The sequence below is a fragment of the Pundamilia nyererei genome, unplaced genomic scaffold (assembly GCF_000239375.1).
Source record: "Pundamilia nyererei isolate P.nyererei 1_Seehausen unplaced genomic scaffold, PunNye1.0 scaffold00001, whole genome shotgun sequence".
NCBI lineage: Eukaryota > Metazoa > Chordata > Actinopteri > Cichliformes > Cichlidae > Pundamilia > Pundamilia nyererei.
Window position 1 is genome coordinate 10874723 of NW_005187402.1, and position 20958 is coordinate 10895680.

Consider the following 20958-nt stretch of genomic DNA (forward strand, 5'->3'; position numbering starts at 1 on the left):
CCAATAGTCATAGTCTGACAGCAGAGCTATTTTAGCATTTATCTTTTGCTCCTTCATTTCCATTTGATATAGTTAATACACCTTGTGACTAAATGGCACCATGCATTTCAAAAATAAATAGCGACATCGCAGTAAAGGAGACCTGTGCAGCACTTACACAAATGCAAACATAAATGGTGGACTAGGAAATTGTTTAACCTCATTCTTTATTGATCACTGATGGGATTTTCTTTCCCCTTTCCACAGAGGCCAGGGGTAAGGGCTGGCTATGAAAGGAGCTTGACGTGTTGGGGTTGACGGACACTTCAGCCGAGCAGATTTGTTTTAATCTGATGATCATATTCAATATACTGACAATCGTTTAAATTTAAAGTAACTGATCGGGATATAAGCTTTCTAGCTGTAAACATTTCAAAAAAGCAGAATTTAATTGATTTATGATGACAGGGTTTTTAAAAATATACTATCTGCTTGCAGTTTAACCTGTTCTTTTATCTAGTGCTCAAAAAAATTAAGGGAAGTTATTTTTTGGTGTAATTTTAAATCCAGCCTTCATGAGTTTTTCCTGGTAGTTTGAAGGTTCTGCACTGTATCTTAGCTGTTTCTAGGACTGTGCTCTTCTGGACAGAGGCCTCTAATGTTGTGGCTGGAATCTGCTGAAGCCAGTCTTCCAGTATTTGGGTTAAAGATCCTAATGCTCCTTTACCACTGGGACCACCTTGGACGTTAACTTCCACATTCACTCCAGTTGTTCCTTGAGCCCCTGGTACGTCTCTGTTGTCTTGTGCTCCTTATTCCTGATGTTGCTGTCTGCTGGGATTGCCACAGTTACAGATGTGGTTTCACCACTATATCTGCTTGGTTGGCCAGTAGCTACTTGGCTGTCTGGAGCTTGAAGTCTCACGGGACTTCAGTGCTTGTCACATTTAGCCCCCTTTGATGGTGTCTCCCATCATAAATTGGGGAATTCTAGTCTGTATGCAGCACAGATGTTTGTGTACACTGTCCCAGCGACTTGATTGTGCCTTTCAGTGTTTGTGGTCCCAGTCTGCATCATAAATCTTGCTACTGTATGCAGGACTGTCTCTGGGGCCCCGTTACATAGTCTGCAATTTGGGTCCTGTTGGTTGTTGGTAGACTTCTGCCTCTGTGGATTTGGTGTTTAGGCGCTGTTCTTTCTCTGCCATGAAATGAGCCTCTGTGCTGTCCTTTAGGCCGACATTTTCTATCCACTGGCAAGATATCTTGATGTCAGCCACTGACCTTTGTACATCTTTAGCATGGTTCCCACTTGTTTGTGGAATACCCAGATACTTGAAGCTCTCCTGTATACCTGCTACTCTGCCTTCTGGTAACTCCACACCCTCAGTCCAGATTACATTTTCTCTCTTTGCAACCCTTAGGCTACACTTATCCAGTTCAAATCACATTCCAAAGTCCTGGTGAGATGGATCAGTGACTTAGTGCCTCAATCATTCCTTTGCATATAGCTTGATGTTATCTACTGTATGTACAGGAGACGACTTATGGTCACTTTACTCCTGAATCTATATCTATATTCACATTTGGGCTTACGAGGCTGAGGCCTAAATATCAGGGACAGTGCATCACGTTGGTATATTCCATACTTGATGGCAACTTGTGCACTTGCCTTGTAATTGTCCTCTAGTGCTGTCCCACTGAGTTTCTGCTAAATATTATTAGTGCACTATTAACCTTGTACAGTGCCAAGGACTCCAATATTCATGTGTGAGGCATTCAGTTGTAGGCGTTCTTGAGGTCAGTCTAGGCGGTGCTCAGGTGGACTGCCTGGTTTTAAAGTCCTTGCATATGCTTTATCGACCAGGACCTTGTGGTTTGGCCTTCTGGCACTTTAGACCCCATGCCTTTCTGAGCTGTGCCTATGTCTTGACTCATGTCTACTCAGCTTGGTTGCTGCAATTGCTGAGGGGAACTTCCATCTTGTGGAGAGGCAGATAATTGGCCAGTAGTTTGATGGTGTCATACCCTGGATCAAGATTGTTCTACTCTGTGTTAGCCAGTATAGATAACTACCTACTGTTAGCAGCCCTGTTATTTGTGCTGCCAGGTAATCATGGAGTGCTTCTTTAAGATTCTTTAGCCAGTAGGTGTGGAGCTTGTCAGGTGCTGTCCAGCTCTTCAAAGATTTATTGTTGGATGTCTGGCTTTGTGATGTTGACTGGCTCTTGCTCTAGGAGGTTGCTGTGGTCTGCTCTGTGTGATGCATCTTTCTGTCAGATGTTTTTCTAGTAATGCCTGGTTTCAGCTCTGGGTACGTCTGTTCTTGTGCTATTTTTCCCTTGTAGCTGAGCGATGGATGATCGGAAAACAGGCAATTTACTCTTTTGGCCTCTGCTTCTCTGGTCTATCACTTTAGCCAAGTGGCCAGAGCTGCAAATCTTTCATGGGCAGTTTTTAGAGCCTCAGTTATGAACATCTTCTTGCACCTCCTTTTCACCCAGGACCTACTTCTCAAGACACCTTTCTGCACGTCATTTACCCAAGTAATATCCTTGATTTTGGATTCCAACCCTATATTCTTAATGGAGGGCTTCCTCTATGCATAATCATATACTATTATTAATGTGTCAGTGGCATATACAGTTCAGTAAATAATTCTTTGATCTCCTGCAGAATTTGTAAGCTTGCGCTTACAAAGAAATGAGCAATCACTATCTTTTATGGCAGTCTAATTTTAATGGGGAGCACCAACCAAAAATCCAGAAAGAAAGCACATCAGATTTTGGCCAAGATCTTCATCCTCAGCTTATGCCAAACATCAGAATTCTTTGAGTCAAAGAGCGTGACTCAAATAACCACTCATTGCAGTCAAGGTTTGTGTGTTTGAGAAGAGCATCTCTTATCTCTTCATGTTGAACCTTGAAGTAGATGGCCTACAGCAGCAGAGCACCACGCTGGGTGCCACTCCTGTCAGCTAGAAACAGAAAACTGAGGTTACATTTCTCATGGACTTGCCAAAACTGGACAACAGACTCTGCCTTATGTCAGTGCTTCGGGGTGCTAGTGGTGGTGTAATGGTGTGGAGGGATATTTTATTGGCCCACTCTGGGCCTCATTGTACCAACTTAGCATTGTTTACATGATGTGTTATCTAACAAGATGACACATCATGTCACAAAGCTAAGATTCACTCTAATTGGTTTCTTAAACATGACAGTGAGTTCACTGAACTCACATGGCCTTCACAGCTTCCAGATCTCAATCCAACAGAGCACTTTTGAGATGTGACAGTTTTATAATATAATGCAAGTAAAAAAAATAAACTAATAATAATAATAGTAAATAAAAATAAACAATAGGGCGTTGGGGGAGAATTTTTCTGAGATTAGAGTCAGAAACTTATGAGAAGAAAGAAAACAATGAATGGGTGGAAGGATTTTGCTTGATACACAATCCATAAAAATGCACTCTACCTCATCAACAGTGACTCCATTTGTCATTCCCTGTTTGAATTAGTGGGTTTAATTTCACTGAATCATTTATATAATTTTTCTTGGAAATGTTAAATATGAGAGTACGTTTGACTTTTCTTTCCTTGGTAATTTTAAAATTTTGTTTTTAGCCATGAACTTACTTGTTTAAGCTCGAATAATACTCATGAGTAATGACAAAGTATTGCTTTTCTCTAACATTCTCTGCCTTGCTCTGTATTATCTGTATTGATAACAATAATAATAATAACAATAATAATAATGATGATGACGCCTTTGTTGTTATTCCATCTCAGATGTTGTTTAAACTTCTTTTTAATCCTATTAAAACCTACAGCAGCTGTTGATAAGGTGCATGACCCTGTCCCTGACTCAGAGGATGCATTCAGCCTAACAATGCAGTTGCCAAATCTCACACAGTGCTTTACATGGTCAAGGTCATCTCAAAGTCTCCATTACATCTTGGCAAACAGATTACATAATTGTAAGGCAGTATCCAAAGCTTTCCCTGTACATGTTGGCAGATGATCAGTCACAGTGATCAAAGCACTAGATGTGTTTCTTTGTTTTTGCTGCACCACTCCAGCCCCCACAGAGTCAGTTATTAGAATACAATATATTATTATATAATATATTACATATGCTGGTACTGTAACAATTCCCGAGATCCTCATACACTGGCAAAAAACCCCAAACCTAACACGCTGGGAGAGAAAAAGTGATTATTTTTCTCTTGCAGAAAACAAAAACAGGAAGCCTTAGTAAGATGAGGAGGGTGTGAGTTTCTGTTTTGAGGTGCGATTCTTGCCGCTTAGCTGCCTGCTGCACCAAGCAAAATGTTTTTTGAACTGTAGATACTGTATGCCGACAGAGATGCAGACAGATAGACAAGATCTGTTTCGTTAAGGAACATGCAAACTGAAAACCAAAATGAGAAGGCACAATCCAACTAATACAAGCAGGCTGGCAGAAAACGCACACGCACGGACAGGAACTGTAAACATATATTATCTATGCTCGGTCAGAGTGTGTGAGCTTCTGGATGCAAGTAAGTGACCTCGGATTAGTCGAAACAATAAAAAGCCACAATTCTTCAAGTTAATTAAGACAGCCCCGTTCTCTATTCCTTCTTTCAGAGCACTGAGCAGGTGGTGATGGTTATGTCGTCGCTGTTGTTCTTGTTCAGGTTTGCGCACATTAAGATTCTGTTGAGCTGTGCTTCCCCCCCACCCCCGAGTTACTCTCATTTTCCTCCCTCCCCCACACTCCCTCCTGTCTGTCTCTTTCTCGCTCGCTCTCTCCCTCTCTCTCATGTTGTGTTTTGTTTGTGAGGATTATGTGGGGAAAACTTCCAGACAAGTGGAAGCTTTAAGACTACAAAGCCACCTGTGTGGTGGCTGGGAGGTAAAACAGTGTGGCCACTGGAGACTTGGGTCAGGTCAATCAGGGGAGGCAGGCAGAAGGCTTGTTAAGATGCTGAAACAAGTAAAGGATGTCTCGTCCTGTTTCCAAGATCCTCCTCGGAGGCTGCTGGGACCTACAGAACTGCCGATGTGGCCAACATCGATCAGCTTCCTGCAGCCTGTGGGGCTGGCTGGCTAACTGAATGTCTGTCAAGCTGATGGTGGCTGTCCAGCAGGCAAGAAAACATTTCCAAAAAGGCTCATTTCTACTGAATTGCATTTTTTATTATTCATTTTTATTGTGCTTTCACTTAGCTCGTCTTAACTTGATGGTCAGAATTCAATTTAGTTTTATCCCTGCATTTTTCTCCTTGTTGTAAGAAACTGGGCGTGACAGGCTTAATTTGTTTATCTTGATCCTGAAATGCTCTTTGTCCAGTCAAGTGGTACAACTCTGGATCATTGTCACTGCCTGAAATGACATGCCTGATTGCTGACAGTCTATCCCAGCTGTCATAAGGTGAGAGAAGCGGTCACCCTGGACAGGTCGCCAGCCCAGGGCACATAATGGAAACAGGAAATCCCAATATCATTAGCCATATTGGTTCTGGCTCCAGGAGGCTTCACTCTTGCACTGCAGCCCTGAACTTCACCTGGACTTACCTGGCGGCGGCGCATGTGAGAACACAAATGTCTGAGGCAATTTCTAACTGGCAAACTCACTAATACAAAGTCCAGATCATGTTGTATTGCTTCAAAGAGGGAATAGCACAGCAAATTTTTCAGAGACACAAAACTCTATGTATAGAGTTTGCAGAACAATATGATAATAAAAGTTAGAAAACAGGTTTCACCAGAGCAACTAATGAACTTATACTATGATAATATATATTATGGATACACTTGTGATTTTTATTATGATAACTCCTGTTTTGGGTCTGTGAACATCTACCTTGTGAATCAGTGGAACAGTTCTGCTTCGGCTGTTGAGTTATGGCAGCTAAACTTTACCCTTAAAAAAATTCTCCCATAGATTTCCACTCGGGATTCACTGAGTGCCTCGTCTCTCTCTTAAAATGTCTCCAACGAAGTGCCTTATTTCATCCCCACTGCCACGTCATTTGAGCTTATTTTACCAGGTTTCGGCATATAAAAATAACTCTCTGTAATCATGACATCACAGAGGTGATTCCCTTAAAAATCACCTGGGGTTCCACTGCGTTATTTTCCTCGGTGAATCCTGTTATTTCAACCACTCGAACAAACCTGGAGCTCCGAGGCAGCCAGCGCTCTGTGAATGACAGAGAGTGAGGGGAAAGGACGGCAAGGGGGCTGGTTAAGTGCACTGAGTGAGTGGCAGTAATCACAGCTCTGGTAAAAGCACTCATTTGCTCTGTGTTGCATTCCTCAGAATGGGCCTCCTCTCCATCTGATTCTAGCTCTCTTTCCCTCTGCTTCTCTCTCGATCTGATAATAGCTCTAGATTGAGTAATTGTGTGTTTGAGTAGCGCTACACTGTAGGGTGGAAACCTGCAATCAGATACTGAGAACACAGTTCTCTCTCTCTCTGTCTCTTCATTCATACCATGCCTCAGCAGTCTGGCCTCTCCACACCCAGCCCTCCCTTCAGCCCTGCAGTTCCTGCAGGGCTCACCCCTATGCTTCGTTTTTTTTCTCCCTCTCTTTCTACACACAGCTTAGTCTACACAGCCAGCGAGGGCCGGGGTCAATAACAGCTGTGCGCCGTGCTGTAATTGATGTCATCATTTCAATTTGAGCTGATTACAGTTGAGAGCTGCTTATCGTGTGACCCAGGGTGGAATAACATGCTGTAGGGCCCAGCGAGCTGTCACGCCTGACCAAGCTTAACTGCTGGACTGGATGGATGGATGAGTTGGCTCAGCCCAGGGCTTCCTTCTCTATTGACTTCTAATGCAGAGGTAATGACTGAGTGCATTACAGGGGCATGGCTGGCGCAAGTGTCTGTGTCGCCGGCATTTAATAGTTCTGGGGCTATTATTGTGATAGGCCTGCCCCTCTGTCAACACTCTCTCACATGATTACCCCTCAGTTGGCACAGAGCTGGGTGCATGTGAGTGTGTACTCCCATACTGTATGCATGTGTGTGTGTGTGTGTGTGTGTGTGTGTGTGTGTTTAGAAGCTAAAACTTTACCATCTTTAATACTTAAGGTAGAACAGTAACAACGTCAGTTGCATTGAATTAATACAATGATGTATTTTTTCATAGTATGTAGTATTTGCAAGGAATGTGCCAACTCCAAGCATCCACCCACAGAAAATAAATAAATAAAACACCTGTCAGTGCTTTGGCATTTCTCCTTGCAGTTCATATCTGAGTCTTTTCAATGAAAACACCAAAATAACACTGCCGCCTTCCGGCATTCCTGCTGTGTACTAATAACACACATGAACAGACTGCGGCACACAGCCACGCATAAATACGGCACATTAGAATCTAGAAAGGGCTACGCCTTCAGGACTAATTATCTGCTAATATAATTATAGCCACTTTATGAAAATACTACACATAAAATATCTTCTAGTTAGTAAGATCTTGAGCTTGCTGTTAACACAAACAGCGGGCACTGCCCTTAACCCCCAACACCACTTGTGCGATCAACACTTAGGAGCAGAGCTGCTGCTAAAAACAGACAAAGCCCGCTCACTAAAGGAACACTGCCTCTTACTGTCTCCTTCCTTTTTGCCGGAGCTCTGAATCTGTGGGTGTTGGGGAGCCACATTCTTTTTCTTTCTCTTTCTCTGTCATTACCCTGACTCTTTTAATACCTTCATTAGGAGGGCTCTCCTGTTTGCTGCTACCGCTGCTGGCCAAAAAACACGAGACAGAGAGAGAAGTGAGGGGTGGAGACAATAAGAGAAATGTGTGCAGTAGTTTTTGTCATGCAAAGAGGTAAAGATGGTTCAGATTAAAAATTTTTTTTTTTTTTCATTTTACCATTTGCTTGAGCATTTGACTGAATTGCAAAGATGTGTTTTCTGTTGTGTTTATGAGGACCGACAAGGTATGCAACATATATCCTATCTGTGGAAATGTGGGTTCTGTTATCCAGGTGTGTATCCACCTTGATTTTAAGAGAAAAAGCCAAGATGACAGGTAACTCACTTCCTCTGTTAAAGCCTTTAGGATCGCTTCTCATACTCCCAGATTTTTGGCCTACCCAGACCCTCTGTTCCCACAGTAGACTATAGCTGACACCCCATTTGTCACAACATGCTGATTACCTGAAGCAGAAAGCCTCAAACTGGAGATAAATATCTGCATTTGCCACGCTGCAGTCGCAGATTATATTTGTCTGCTAGTAGGACAAAGCATTCATCTCTCAATCTACCACAGTTTAAACATTATTCAAGCATTATCTGCTTTGTGACACGATTTGCTGCACAGTCTTGACATTACGGTTGGAGCTCTACCTGTGAACGGCTGTCTAAATATTCCACCGGGAATACCGACATATTTCTGATGGAATATGTCGGTATTCCAGGTGGGATATGTGGATATTTCACACTTTCAGTCATTTTACTCCATCATCTCCTGTCTGTCCATATTTTTTTTCTCTCTCCCTTCTTTTTATAAGATTCTTCTTGTCTTTACAAGCTTTCTCTTTAGTTGTTGTGTGTTCGCATTTATGCGTGCCAAACTTTAAAGTTTAGAATGAACTGCTGCAGTGTAATCCTTGACCATTTCAGCCTGTGTGGCCACTTGAAAGACAGGGCCACTTCAAACTTAATAGTGTGCATAGAGCGCTCGCTCTGATTATTTGGTCTCATAAGCGGAGCTCATCGAGAGCAGAATTTTATAAAAACTTAAAGAAAAGCATTACTAGGAAAGAAAAAATCATTTATTTGATGTACAAGCCTCCCAAGTGGAAATTACTGCATCTCTGGCTGACAGTTTACAAAGCTACCCTGTGCCAGTCCTCAGAATCTCAAGGCGAGAACGTTTTAATGGATAATTTTGTAATCCTCAATGTCCTATAACTGCAGGGGAAAAGGAGGTCCTCTGACCCTTGACCTTCCACAATCAGACCGACACAGTCACAAACACGGCAGGAAAGCTGAAGGAAAGGCCACAAGTATGGCCAATCACTCTCACACATACACAGTGAGAGAGTTTTGTTTTTTGTTAAATAATGATGACAAAATCTTAAATATCCATTTATCACTTTCTTAACCACTTATCCAAATAAAGCGGAGCGGGCTGAAGCCTATCCCAGCTGTGCTAACACTGGACAGATCACCAGTCCATCACAAAGCTACTATGAAGGCATAGACACACCATTCACAACTACAGTCAATTTAGAATTGCCAGCTAACCTCATTGAGGCAACCAGAGCACCCGGAGAAAACCCGCATAGGCAGAGAGAGAAGATGCACCTCCTGCTCCGAGTGCCAACTACGGCACCACCTCGCCTTCAAATTTGAAATGTAACGTAAGCGGCAGTCCCCAATATGTCCCTCTATCTTTGCAACAGCACAGCCAAAAAAAATCCTGGAACAATTCTTCTGAACCTCCAAACTCAAATACCGAATAAAGCCTTTCTGACATGGCTGCAGTCGGAGGGTTTTCCACTCATGCTGCTGCATACGTTAATCAGATAAAATCCAGACTGTGATTCTCTGAATTGTCAGATTTTCCTCCTCTAACAGGGATTATATTTGAAGACACAACATTTTCAAAGTCAAACAGGTAAACCAATAACCTGGCGCTTACATAGCCAGCATACACAAAAGCATACACATATATATATATATCAATATATCAGTTTGGCTCCCATGAAACCTGCCTGCTGCGGTCTTCTTTTAAGAGAAATCAGAATTTAAAAGTTAAAAGAGCATTGTGCAAAGAAATGAAGCTTGATGTTTTTACAGCACCATAGTTGTATTTAAATTTCATTTAGAATGACAAATGCATGCATGCACACACACACACACTGCTCAGTTCTCACCATCTATGGTATTCTGCCCCATTTTTGCCTTTAAAAGAATTTAAGAGGTTATTATTATTATTATTATTGTTATCTTTGGTTTAAGTTGTATTTTTTCATTTAAACACTACCTTTTCCTTTTTGTAATCGCTCTTCCCTTACCACACTCCTGGGTCACAGCCAGCTAAAGGTTCTTGGTTGTGAATGACAACAGAGGGCAGAAGACACTCTAACCAGGTGTCTGGGTCAATAAAAAAAGAAAGCGGAGGTATAGCTGGGCAAAGATGTCCTGCGCGGCTCTTCTGGCTTTAAAAAAGACGGATGTGGGCACAGCTAGGCAGAACTTGGCTGTATTTCTTGGCATGGGAGATAGGTTGTAAGAATTGATTAGTAATGATGTGAGTTGTTCAAGGGCAGAGAGAAACAAATTAAATCTAAGCAGACAGCTCTCACGTGATTATTAAAAAGGCTTTTTCTTCTCTTTTTCTTTTGACTCTTTCACGTGATACCTACAACGCTGACATCAATACTGCAAAAGAAGATACGATTTTTAAACGATTCTTAAGCCTGTCTTGAGAAGTCTTTTCATTTAGTTTTATACGCCAAAACACTTTGTGTCATTACTTGAGGGCTAAAATATATTTTAGTGCATTTCAAATGTTGTTTATATGTTTTATATTTTATGTATACTGCTTACATTCTTGAGTTAATGTGTAACTGAAAAGCAACAGGACATAAAAGTGGACGGATATTATTTTTTAGTGAGGAGACTGACAGACAGATATGTGGATACTGAACATATCACAGGCAATGCGTATGAAATACTGCAATATAATATCCACTTTTGGTGACAAAAATATTATTCAACTTATTTATGATTATGCTGAGTCTCTCATATCACTTGATTATGATAAGAGAAAGTTCTTGGGCTGGTTTAATACCTAAAAGGTCCACACAGACGTGAGGGGCAGCACACAAATGCTCTAGTCTTTCCTTAAATGCTGAAGAAGAAGAAGGATGCCCACAAGCACAGGAAAAAGTACACATGGCACAGCAGAAACTGCACGAGGAAGATGGTGACTAGTGCTGATGCCCCGACTCACTGGCAAGAAAAGGCAGTAAGAGTCAGCTATGTAAGTATTTTGCATTGTTACCCTGAAATAGACATTAGAAAAGATGTTCATACAGGATAATTAGATATAAAGGCTTAAACTAATGTAATGAAATAAGGTTGGTTTAACGTTAGCGGGCTACTCAGCAACAATCCCAGCATTTCTGTCTGTGTCCTGTTAACAAAATGTAACGTTAAGCTGTCGAATAAGCAGTCTGCCACCACAATGTCGGTGATGTAAGATGAATAATCAAATTAGTGTTCATCTAAAATCACCAAAATTAGTAAATTGGTGTGAAACTGGATATTCAGAATTGTGTACTTCTTCTGGTATCTGTACCAACGACTAAATTTCTGGTATGATGACGTCCCTGTGAGTTACTACTGTTTATAATACCAGTGGAGTGTTCAGGAATTCATCCATGCAGATTAGGGATTTTTCTAGTGACTAATTTATTAGTCGTTTAAACAATAGAAAAAAATGTGACTAGTTGACTAGTCTAAAAGACAGAAAACTGTCAGACTGAGCAAACTTTAAATGGAGGTAGTTGCACACTAAAGGAACCTGTGTAGTTTGTATTTAGGATATATAGATATATATATACGATTAAAGATGTTCCTCGTGAATCAGATCATGTTTAAAATGTTACTGAAACGTGCTAACTCACTATAGCAGTGCTAGCAGCAGTAGCTGTGGTTTATCTCATGTTAGCAGCCACACGTCGGTACGGAATATGGTTACATGCCCCTTTAGTTGCTTGATTATATCCCGGTTTATCCTGATACACCATACAGCTGATCCTATTTTACATCGAACACTGCAAAGAGCCCAAACAACAGCACTGTTAGTACAGATGTCGCCTGTTTCCTTTCCTTTCCTCTAACTTTACTTCAGACAAAGTGAGTGAGAGATGCTTGTTTTATGCAGGTGTAGCGCAAAGGCAGTCCACCTATACCTGCAGAGAGTGTTTTCTGTCAATGTGGGCAGTGTCACAAGTATGCGGTACAACCAGTTTGTGGTCCACTCTTGGTCTGTTCGCCAGCCGCGAAGAAGAGCGACGTTATAACATGCAAAGATCTGAAACCGAGTGTTCAAAACACTTAAAAGTGTCCACTGCAGCCACTCTCTGTGCTTTTCATGCTGTATTTTTGATTTTTTCATCACTCCCTTCACTTTTCTGCTCCACTTTTTAACCACTCAGCATTCCACCAACACATAGGTTATCCATGTCCAGCAACATGCAACTGGTATTTTGAAGGACTACAAGGAAGTACGTTTGCAGAAACCCATCTCGATGTCCACACAGAGACACGTATGCAAACAGACACATTTGTGGGACCATAAATTGCACTAGACGGACCTGCCATGGTCTAGTTGACTATCACATCCTGAATGTGGATAACATGGGATTTTGTTCCCCATTTCTTACTATGGACAGATCAAGATTATATCAAAAAAAAAAAAAAAATCAAAATCCATGCACACAAGTAGCATGTTTAAATAAAAGAAAGCAGTGTGCTCAACAAACCAATGATCAGCACTGGCTGATCTGTTATGTGTAACCAGCTACACTGCGACAGTAATCTTTATTAGAAATTGCCAAAAGGCTCTGAAATGACAGTCTGGAGCAAGCAGCAACAGCAGTGAGTTGCCACTGGCTGGTGTCAAGCTAAGTGGGCATGTCAGGCCTATGCTGTCCTGGCACCTTGCCTGCTCTCTCAGTTGCTCGCTCAGTCCCTAGTGTCCCCAACCCTAAACGGATCCAGTTGCTGTTGCTCAGCTCCAGTGGGGGGCCGATCTGGCTGACTAACAAACCCTTTTTTCTAATGAGGAAAACTCCTCCCCAAATCTCATCAGCGCCTGTGCAAACCCCCATGTGCATATTTCCTCATATTTGCTTGCCTATTTTCTTCCGCCCCGAGGCATATCTTTCACACTTGTCCATTCCACCTCTTCCCCGAGCACCGGTCTCCATCTTTCTGCGTCGTCTCATTTCGGTTCCTGTGCACAGTTTTCACACCGTCTATATCTCACTTCTCTCCCTTACTGACAGCCATTCACCAACTGTTTGCCGTCTCCTTTCTTTTTTCTCTACTCATCATCAGCTCTATTAAAAGCATTTACAATTTGAGCTCTTTGAGCAACTGTTGTGCAACCAAAATATTTTGTGGTGGCTATTTAAATTTGAATGCTGTTGTAGTGTTAGCGACTTGTCCACACCTTCTGTATCTATGTATTACAAGCCTGCTAAATGCTATTTTAATAGCTGAAGTAGTGATAAATAAAGAGGTTATCTTTGAAACATCAGTAATCCCTCCTTTTCCTCTTTGCATGACTAAACTAAAAGAGGCAAGAGGACAGAGGGATGAAAACATGACTCAGGCTTTTCTCAGGGCAGACCTAGTGTTGAAGCTTGTTTAGAGGACACCAGGCAGAGCAGGATGGTTGACCCCACGAGTGCTTGTGAGGATCAAATCTTTTATGATCAGCTCTATCCATTCCCTTGTGTCTCCTTGTGTCATTTTGTCCACAGACAACTTTTCAGTCACGAGAGAAGAGCACAGGTCACACACTTACCAGGCCATCACAATTGCTGATCGCCACAGTGGCTCCTGGCCTGTCTGTGATGTCACCCACATACAAGCATTCATCGTGCAATGGCTCAGAGTACCGGATGCTGTCGTTGTCATCATGCCACTCCATCTTGGCTCCGGGTGCAACCAGCCTGGCATTGTGGCGCAGACGTAAGTGGAACTCCCGGCCGAAGATGGTGACGTTGTAGTAAAGCCTCTCCTGAGGGGGCACAGCTCCTCTTGGTCCTTCCCACTCATCATTGCCTTCTCCTACCTCCCTCCTCCGGCGCCTACGGGACTGCCCTCCTCCCATGCTGCCAGCCGAGACGGCGTGTGACAAGAAGCGGCCCTCTGCGTCCACACTGATCGGCCTAACCAGTCCATACTCCCCCAGGATGTGCTGCAGGGAGTCTAGGAAAAGGACAGGTAAGTTGGGTGGGAGGGAGGAAGGGAATGAGACAAGAGAAGGTGAAAGATGGTAAAATACACAAATGTGGGAGGCAGTCAAGAGGGAGAAGTAGAAAATTTAAAAAAAAAACAGCACAAAGAGGAGGGTACGTCATGGGTGAATAATGGGGGATAAATAGTGGGGAAAATCAGGAGTCATGGGAATGGAAAAAAAGAGGTGGGGGGAGGAAAAAAGGGATTAGGAAAATGTCAAGTTTGGCAAGGAATTATTTATTCCTTATTCCAAGCTGCGGTAAGGGTAGCACAGTGATAAATAAAAAGTGAAATCAGTAACCTTTCACACACACACACACACACAGCCCCACCCATGAACCTAGAGGCGACCCCCGTGCTCGGCAGTTTGCGTTTGGAAACGGCAGCCTCAGCAGTGCACGCTGCGCTCCTGACACCTTCTGTTGCCCTTCCACCATCAACGGGAAAGTCAGTACAAGATCAAGGTGCTAATTGCTGCTTTATCACGCTGTTATATCACCCACAACCTGCTCAAACCGAGAATAAACAGAAAACCTCTATTAAAAACAACAACAACAACAAAACTGATCCAGTGGCTCAGATCCCCCCTCAGCCGCTTCTTATCAATATGAACTGAAATGCATCTGTAACCACTGTTCTCATGATCATCAATATCTATGATTAAGTGATTATATTTAAACTGTTCGTACAGATAAGTATAAGACACACGTTTTTAACTGATATCAAATGACGATTTCTAAGATTAGAAAGCTCTTTCTCTTTTAGTGACATGTGACACTGACGTTACAGGTGCAACCTCGCAGCGCTCATACACTAACACATAGCCTGCACACACGGAGCCAAGGCCACTTTATGGTGTCAATGCCATTACACAGTCAAACAGTATGTTGCTGTCACCTTGTATATGGTCCCCGGATGCAAATCCACTTCTTTCTTTCTTTCTTTTAATATTTAAGTATCCACCTATAACATCTAATTCATAAAGTTTGCAAACCGATAAAAGCCAAACACACAGTGTAAACATTTCTTCATCCTCCATGTTGGAGGAATGATTTGATAATAGTGTGATCAATAGGCTGACATCCGACTCCAGCGTCCTGTGACAGATCGATAGATGCGACAGCGGCCGAATCGGATAATGTTAGGCTACTTCCCTGCGAAATCCGACAGTAAACCGGTGCATCAGATGCCCTCTTACACCCCAGATAAAATTATACCCTGGACAGGGGGGGCAAATCACAACACTGCTTGCACCGCTGAGGGACCTTCGGAAAGTCCCTTTAAGCACCACAGCAGGACACGGGCTACAGAAGTTGCAAATGCGCACCACAATATCATTTGCAACAAAACTGCAAAAGCGTGGCAAAAATGAAACACAAGCAAGAAGCAGGACAGTGCCTCCCCGCTACGATGAGCTTCCACACTTCCAGTGAGCGCGCGAGAGCCCCCGCGCAGCCCAGCTGATAAGATATGATCAGATAAGAAGAACAACGTAAACACTGACCACGCTCAAGTGGACTCCACTCACCAACGCTACTGGCGATGTAAAGGCCGCTGGTGTGCAGCAGAAAGGCCGGTAGAATAATTAGGACAGTATATCCTGTTGAGAAACCCATGGCAGCTCCGAACTGCGCAGGTGAGAGAGTGGGACTCCGGGCTCCAGTGTGGTGAAGTTCCCCGCCTGGCGCGACCAGCCACGCCACGACAGCAACAGCACAGCAGCCCGCAACTAGACTGCCAAGTGCACCGGGAGAGACGGAGCTCTCCTCCCCTCTCTCTCTCTCTTTCTCTCTCTCTCCTCCTCCTCTCCGTCGAGGTCTCTCACTCTCGCTCGCTCACTCTTCTTCGCCCCCTCTCTCACTCAACTCTTCTCTTCTCTTTCCGCTCTGCCTCTCCTTCTTTCTCCCAACTTCTCTCTTGAATTCTGCGTGCTCCCACTTTTTTTCTATTTCTCTTACCTCTGACAACTCTCTGAAACTACACACACACGCACACACAGAGACCGGCCGCCGGGAGTGTCTCCTCTGTGTGATAAGTGAGGATATGTGAGAGCGGTGGCTGTGCTGCGGCTGCACTGATGGACCGACAGACAGCTTTTTTTTCTTTTTTTTTTTAAAGAAAGGAAAGAAAGAAATGCGCTTCATGGTACATCAAGCGCATGTCACAAACCCGAAGCATTGATTCTTATTTTTTATTTTTTACACTTAGACACCCTTTCCGGGACCATAACTGCTGTTAAACCCTGCACTCCACCGCACTCCGACGAGCTGCGAACCTCTTTGTAAACTTTGAATATTCCGTTAAGCTTTCTTGTTTTCAGTACGCAGCAGCGCCCCGCGTGGTGTGCTGGTAGAAATGCACTGAGTTTTGCAGGGCCCAAGGGTCCAATTTACAGCCAGCGAAAAAAAGAAGAAGAAGAAAAAAGAAAAGAGAGAAAAGAGAAGCCTTATAGCCATAACCTGCATTGCCCTCATTTAGCACATCATTTACCCTCGTTGACCACTAATCTTCAACTGTTGTAAACAGAAATAAGATGCATGACGTGAACTACAGAAACGAGGCAAACCATTTTTATTTCAAATTCCTTTTTTTCCCTTTTAAGAATAACATTAAGGAGAGGTAAATAAATAAATCTTTAAAATAACATCAAAATCAATTAATTTAATCTGCTGAGTCGCAAAATAAGCTTTTTTTTTTTTAATTTAAGGCAGAAGATTTATTTATAGTCTTTAGTTTCTATTCATTTTTATTCTTGTGCCAAGATTTTCAAAGCAACAAAAAGCAATCAAAGAGTTCCAAAGATGCAAAACACTGTTTACTTAGTTCCAAATACTGCAAAACACATCAGATTGAAGTGCAAAACAATCAGCGTAATTATAATTGACCGTTCCTCCATGACATCATTAGTTTTAAACTATGATCATCTGACTAATATATGTCCTCCTCAATGCGGTCAAACAGCTTCTAACCTCAAGGGCATGGATTTTGGGGTGTGCTGTGGTGTCCTGCACTGGGATGTTGGCAGCAGATCCTTTGGGTCTTGTGGGACGGCTTCCCGCAGATGCTCGATCAAATTGGGATCTGGGGAGTTTGGAGTCTGGATCAATGCCTCGGGCTCTTTGTCATTTTCCTCAAGCTGTGCATGCCTGGGCATTTTTTTTTTCCATATTCCAGCTTCACGCTGCACTTGAACGAGATGGCACAAGTTATTCATTTCACCTTTCAGCGCTTTTGCTGTTGTGGATGATCGTCTAGGTGTGTGTTTTGAGGAGGCTACAGTGATCCTGAGCAGGTGTTAAAAAATGGAATAATTGTGAAAAAAAGAATTACACCAAAGATCAACCAATAAATAAATAATACATCCTAGTTCTTAACTGACTTAACAGACAGTTACTTGTGGGACTCTCAGTACACACAGCTGATTTTTCTTTGTGGAACAGAAAAACATATTGAGGAATACAAATTTTTACAGAGGTAAAATAATCGGCCTGGATTGCTCTTGGAGTTAAGCCTGTACAGCTGCTTAAAGGTTACACATAACTTCAAATGACAGTATTAATCGTGCAATAGCAGAGATTTCCCACCTGTCTAACAGTAACCCTGTCAGTTGAGAAGGTGCTACTTGCTAGTTTGGAACAGATCTACTGTCCAACAATAAAATACCCCAAACAATCCTAACAATCAGTAGCCTAACCACCAGTTACAGCAGAGGCTTTCTTTCGCTGAGCCCCTCAGGCTGATCCAATAAAGCATCGTGCATAATTAGATGATGGTATTAATTACTCTTTCTGCAGAAGCTCAGTCAGTGTAGTGCTGCTTGGTTGCAACCTAGAGGCAGACAGGCAGTTTATGTCAGGTAAATAATGGGAAGCCACAGGCAACTGAAAATTGTACATTTTTAACTTTTAAAAAAGTTAATTGTCTGAGTGGCCTTGCTATTAGCGTCTAAAAATGTAGGTTAATTAAAATAGCTGTTTTCCTGTTGTAACATTTTTTTTTATTATAATATTTCAGATAAAAGGTTCTGTTTAAAACTGCTGTGAATCTGCTGCAGCTCTGCTCTAAATATATTGTTACCAAGGTTTTCTTAAATGCGCTTCATTGAGGAAATATACTCAGTATAAAGTAAGTCGACTCATATGATTTTGTGCCTTACCACAAATCTGAAATACAAATGATTCGTCTTCAGCTTTCTTTTTATACTTAACACATATATCACTGAGCCTCTGGCACTGGAGTGAAGTTCACTCTTGATGATTAATAAGTGCTGAACACAGAGCTGTATGGGTCAAATTCTATTAATGATACTGTAATTTCCAATCATTACAAATCGTGATATGAATTGACTTATACGCTTTTTCAGTTTTCCTTGGAGACACTTTGTTCGCTGTAAATTTCGGATGACTACAACATTCGAAAAAGTCACAGCTGCCTGACAAAACTGTCAGCTTCACAAATAAAGTTGCTTACTGTGAGCATTTTAGCATTCTAATTAGTATTTAGATCAAAGCAGTGCTGTGCAAATAGCCTCACAGATCTGCTACAGTGGCTTTTAGACTCTGATTTCTACAAAGATCTGGTAGCTAATTCCACACGCCACTGTGTGTGTGTCTGTGTGTGCTTATGTGTGTCAGCTTTAAACAAAAAGGCTTAAAGAAAGGAATTTGTTTACGTATCTCCAAGCTTATCAGAGGAATCTTGTTACCGATTAGTACGATGTACCGTGTCAGTCATAATTTGCCCAAATTTGGCTTTTCCCAGTATAGTAAAGGTGGTAATATACACTCACCAGACACTTTGAAACGTGCACTTTGCTAGTACTGGACTGTACTTGGACCTATTTTTGCCTTCAGAACTGCTTTAATTCTTCATGGCACAGATTTAAGAAGATTGTGGAAGTATTCCTCAAAGATTTTGGTTCATATTGATATGATGGCATCACACAGTTGCTGCAAATCTGTCGGCTGCACATCCGTGATGCAAGTCTCCTGCTCCAACACATCTCAAAGTTGCTCTATTGGATGCTGTTGGAGTTTTAGTGATCATGGAGGCCAATGAAATACTCAATGGTACGTTCAAGAAACTAATCTGAGATGATTTGAGCAGCATTTTCCAATCTTCTGTTGCTCAATTTTAGTGAGGCTGTTTGAACTGTATCCTCAGTTTCCTGTTCTCAGCTGACAGAAGTGGCACACTATGTGGTCTTCTGCTGCTGTTGCTCTGCTCCAGTGCTGGATGTGCTGTGCATTCAGAGATGCTTTTCCGCATACCTTGGTTGTAAAGAATGATAATTTGAGTTACTGTTTCCTTATGAGCTCAAAGCAGTCTAGCCGTTCTCCTCTGACCTATGAGATCAACAAGGCAGAGCACTGCCACTCACTGGATATTTGTATCTCTTTCAGACCATTTTCTGTAAACCCCAGAGATGGTTTTGTGGGAAAAACCCAGTATGAGCAGTTTGTGAAATACTCAGACCAGCCTATCTGGTACCAACAATCATACCACAGTCACAGTCGCATAAATCACCTTTTTCTCAATTCTGATGCTCGGTTTGAACTTGTTAACTATGTCTACATATCTAAACACAATATGTTGCTATTATGTGATTGTCTGATTTAATATTTGCATTAAGCAGCAGTTGAACGGGTGTATCTAACAAAATGTCCAGTGAGTGAAGACCCAAGACGATTCTTTGGTTTGTTCCTTTGGAATCATGAGAAACAGAATTCTTTATTAATCCCAGGAAATTATGTGGTCACAGTTGCCCTATGATAGTAAATAACTAAACTAAAATAAATAATACAATATATTAAAAAGTTTCAAAATATAACAAAATAGTTCTAATTAAAATATCCCACCATTTTACACAAATTAAATATATCTAGAAATCTGGAAGACTGCTGATGAATGTCCACATAGTCACTGCCTTTGGTTCTGTTTGTGGTTTCCATGCTGGCTGAACTAGATTTTCTTATATTCCGTGTCTTTAGTTACACTGTAAAGAAGCAACTTCAAAATGATTATTCTAAAAAATAAAAATAAGAATAAAAAAGCTGAGCTAAACCAAAATGAATCTAAGGCCACCTCATATGTGTAAATGTTATTTTCTGAGCCTGAGAAATAGTGATGTAGGAAGAAACAGAAAAAGTAATGTTAACATTTCAGTGTCTTGCCGACATAGTCATGCAGTGCACTGCTTGAAATAATTAGGAAATAGTTTACTTTTGGCAGGACTGCTCACCCTGTCAACAGGATCAGTTAATGAGCAAAATTCATTGGGTAAGTTATTGTTATATGTAACATTGAAATGGTGTGTGTTTCAGATATGTTTCCTTATTATAATTACATCACAATATTAAAGATTTTTGTACGAGTATTCTGTACTGTTTCTATGTGAATAAAACATAATAAAGTGATGGCCATAAATTTACAGAAACGCCACTGAGGGTAGGAGAAAGGGCGGAGAGCAAGGATGGACAGGAGAGACAAAAAACAAATAACAAAACAAAACAAAAAATATGAAAAGGATTTTAAAGAAAACATCAAGGACACACGCACAAAAACAAAAAAAACCTTGTTACATCAAAAAGAAAAGCCAACAAAAAGTAACATGAGACGTGTTAAGGTCAAAAAAGAGAAAGGATAGAGTAAGAGAAGAATAATGCAGACAGGGGGACGTATCTGGGCCAGCGTGAAAGCACGCACATGTAAACACAGTCCAATTATACCTGGAGGTCTTCGCCATACAAACACACAGTGACCCTCTGCTGAGAGAGAAAGAGTGCGACTGTGTCAGTGTGTGTGTGTATTGCGCAGTGAGAGGTCATCTTTCACCAAGCATCACGGTTACACCTTGGTTCGCAGTGCCTGGATCTTCACAAGCCTGTTTGGGTACAGGGGAACACAGATGCACACACACAAAAATACCTCTTTTTCAGGAAAAAGCCACGTCCTGCTTTGCCTCGAGTTCCCACCATAACAACGCACA

The 20958-nt window shown here is 41.9% G+C and overlaps 1 protein-coding gene across 1 annotated transcript in view; it reads right to left on the minus strand.

The window, feature by feature from the left end:
• LOC102212453 (A disintegrin and metalloproteinase with thrombospondin motifs 2-like) overlaps positions 1-15728 on the minus strand; it is a 136011-nt gene extending 120283 nt beyond the window's left edge. Inside the window, exons 1-2 of the mRNA XM_013908766.1 lie at positions 15499-15728; positions 13534-13940 (exon numbers count right to left, since the gene is read on the minus strand). Coding sequence (XP_013764220.1) covers positions 13534-13940; positions 15499-15586 — 495 coding nt within the window. The 5' untranslated portion in view covers positions 15587-15728. The remainder of the gene's footprint in view (positions 1-13533; positions 13941-15498) is intronic.
• Positions 15729-20958: the final 5230 nt, after the last annotated feature.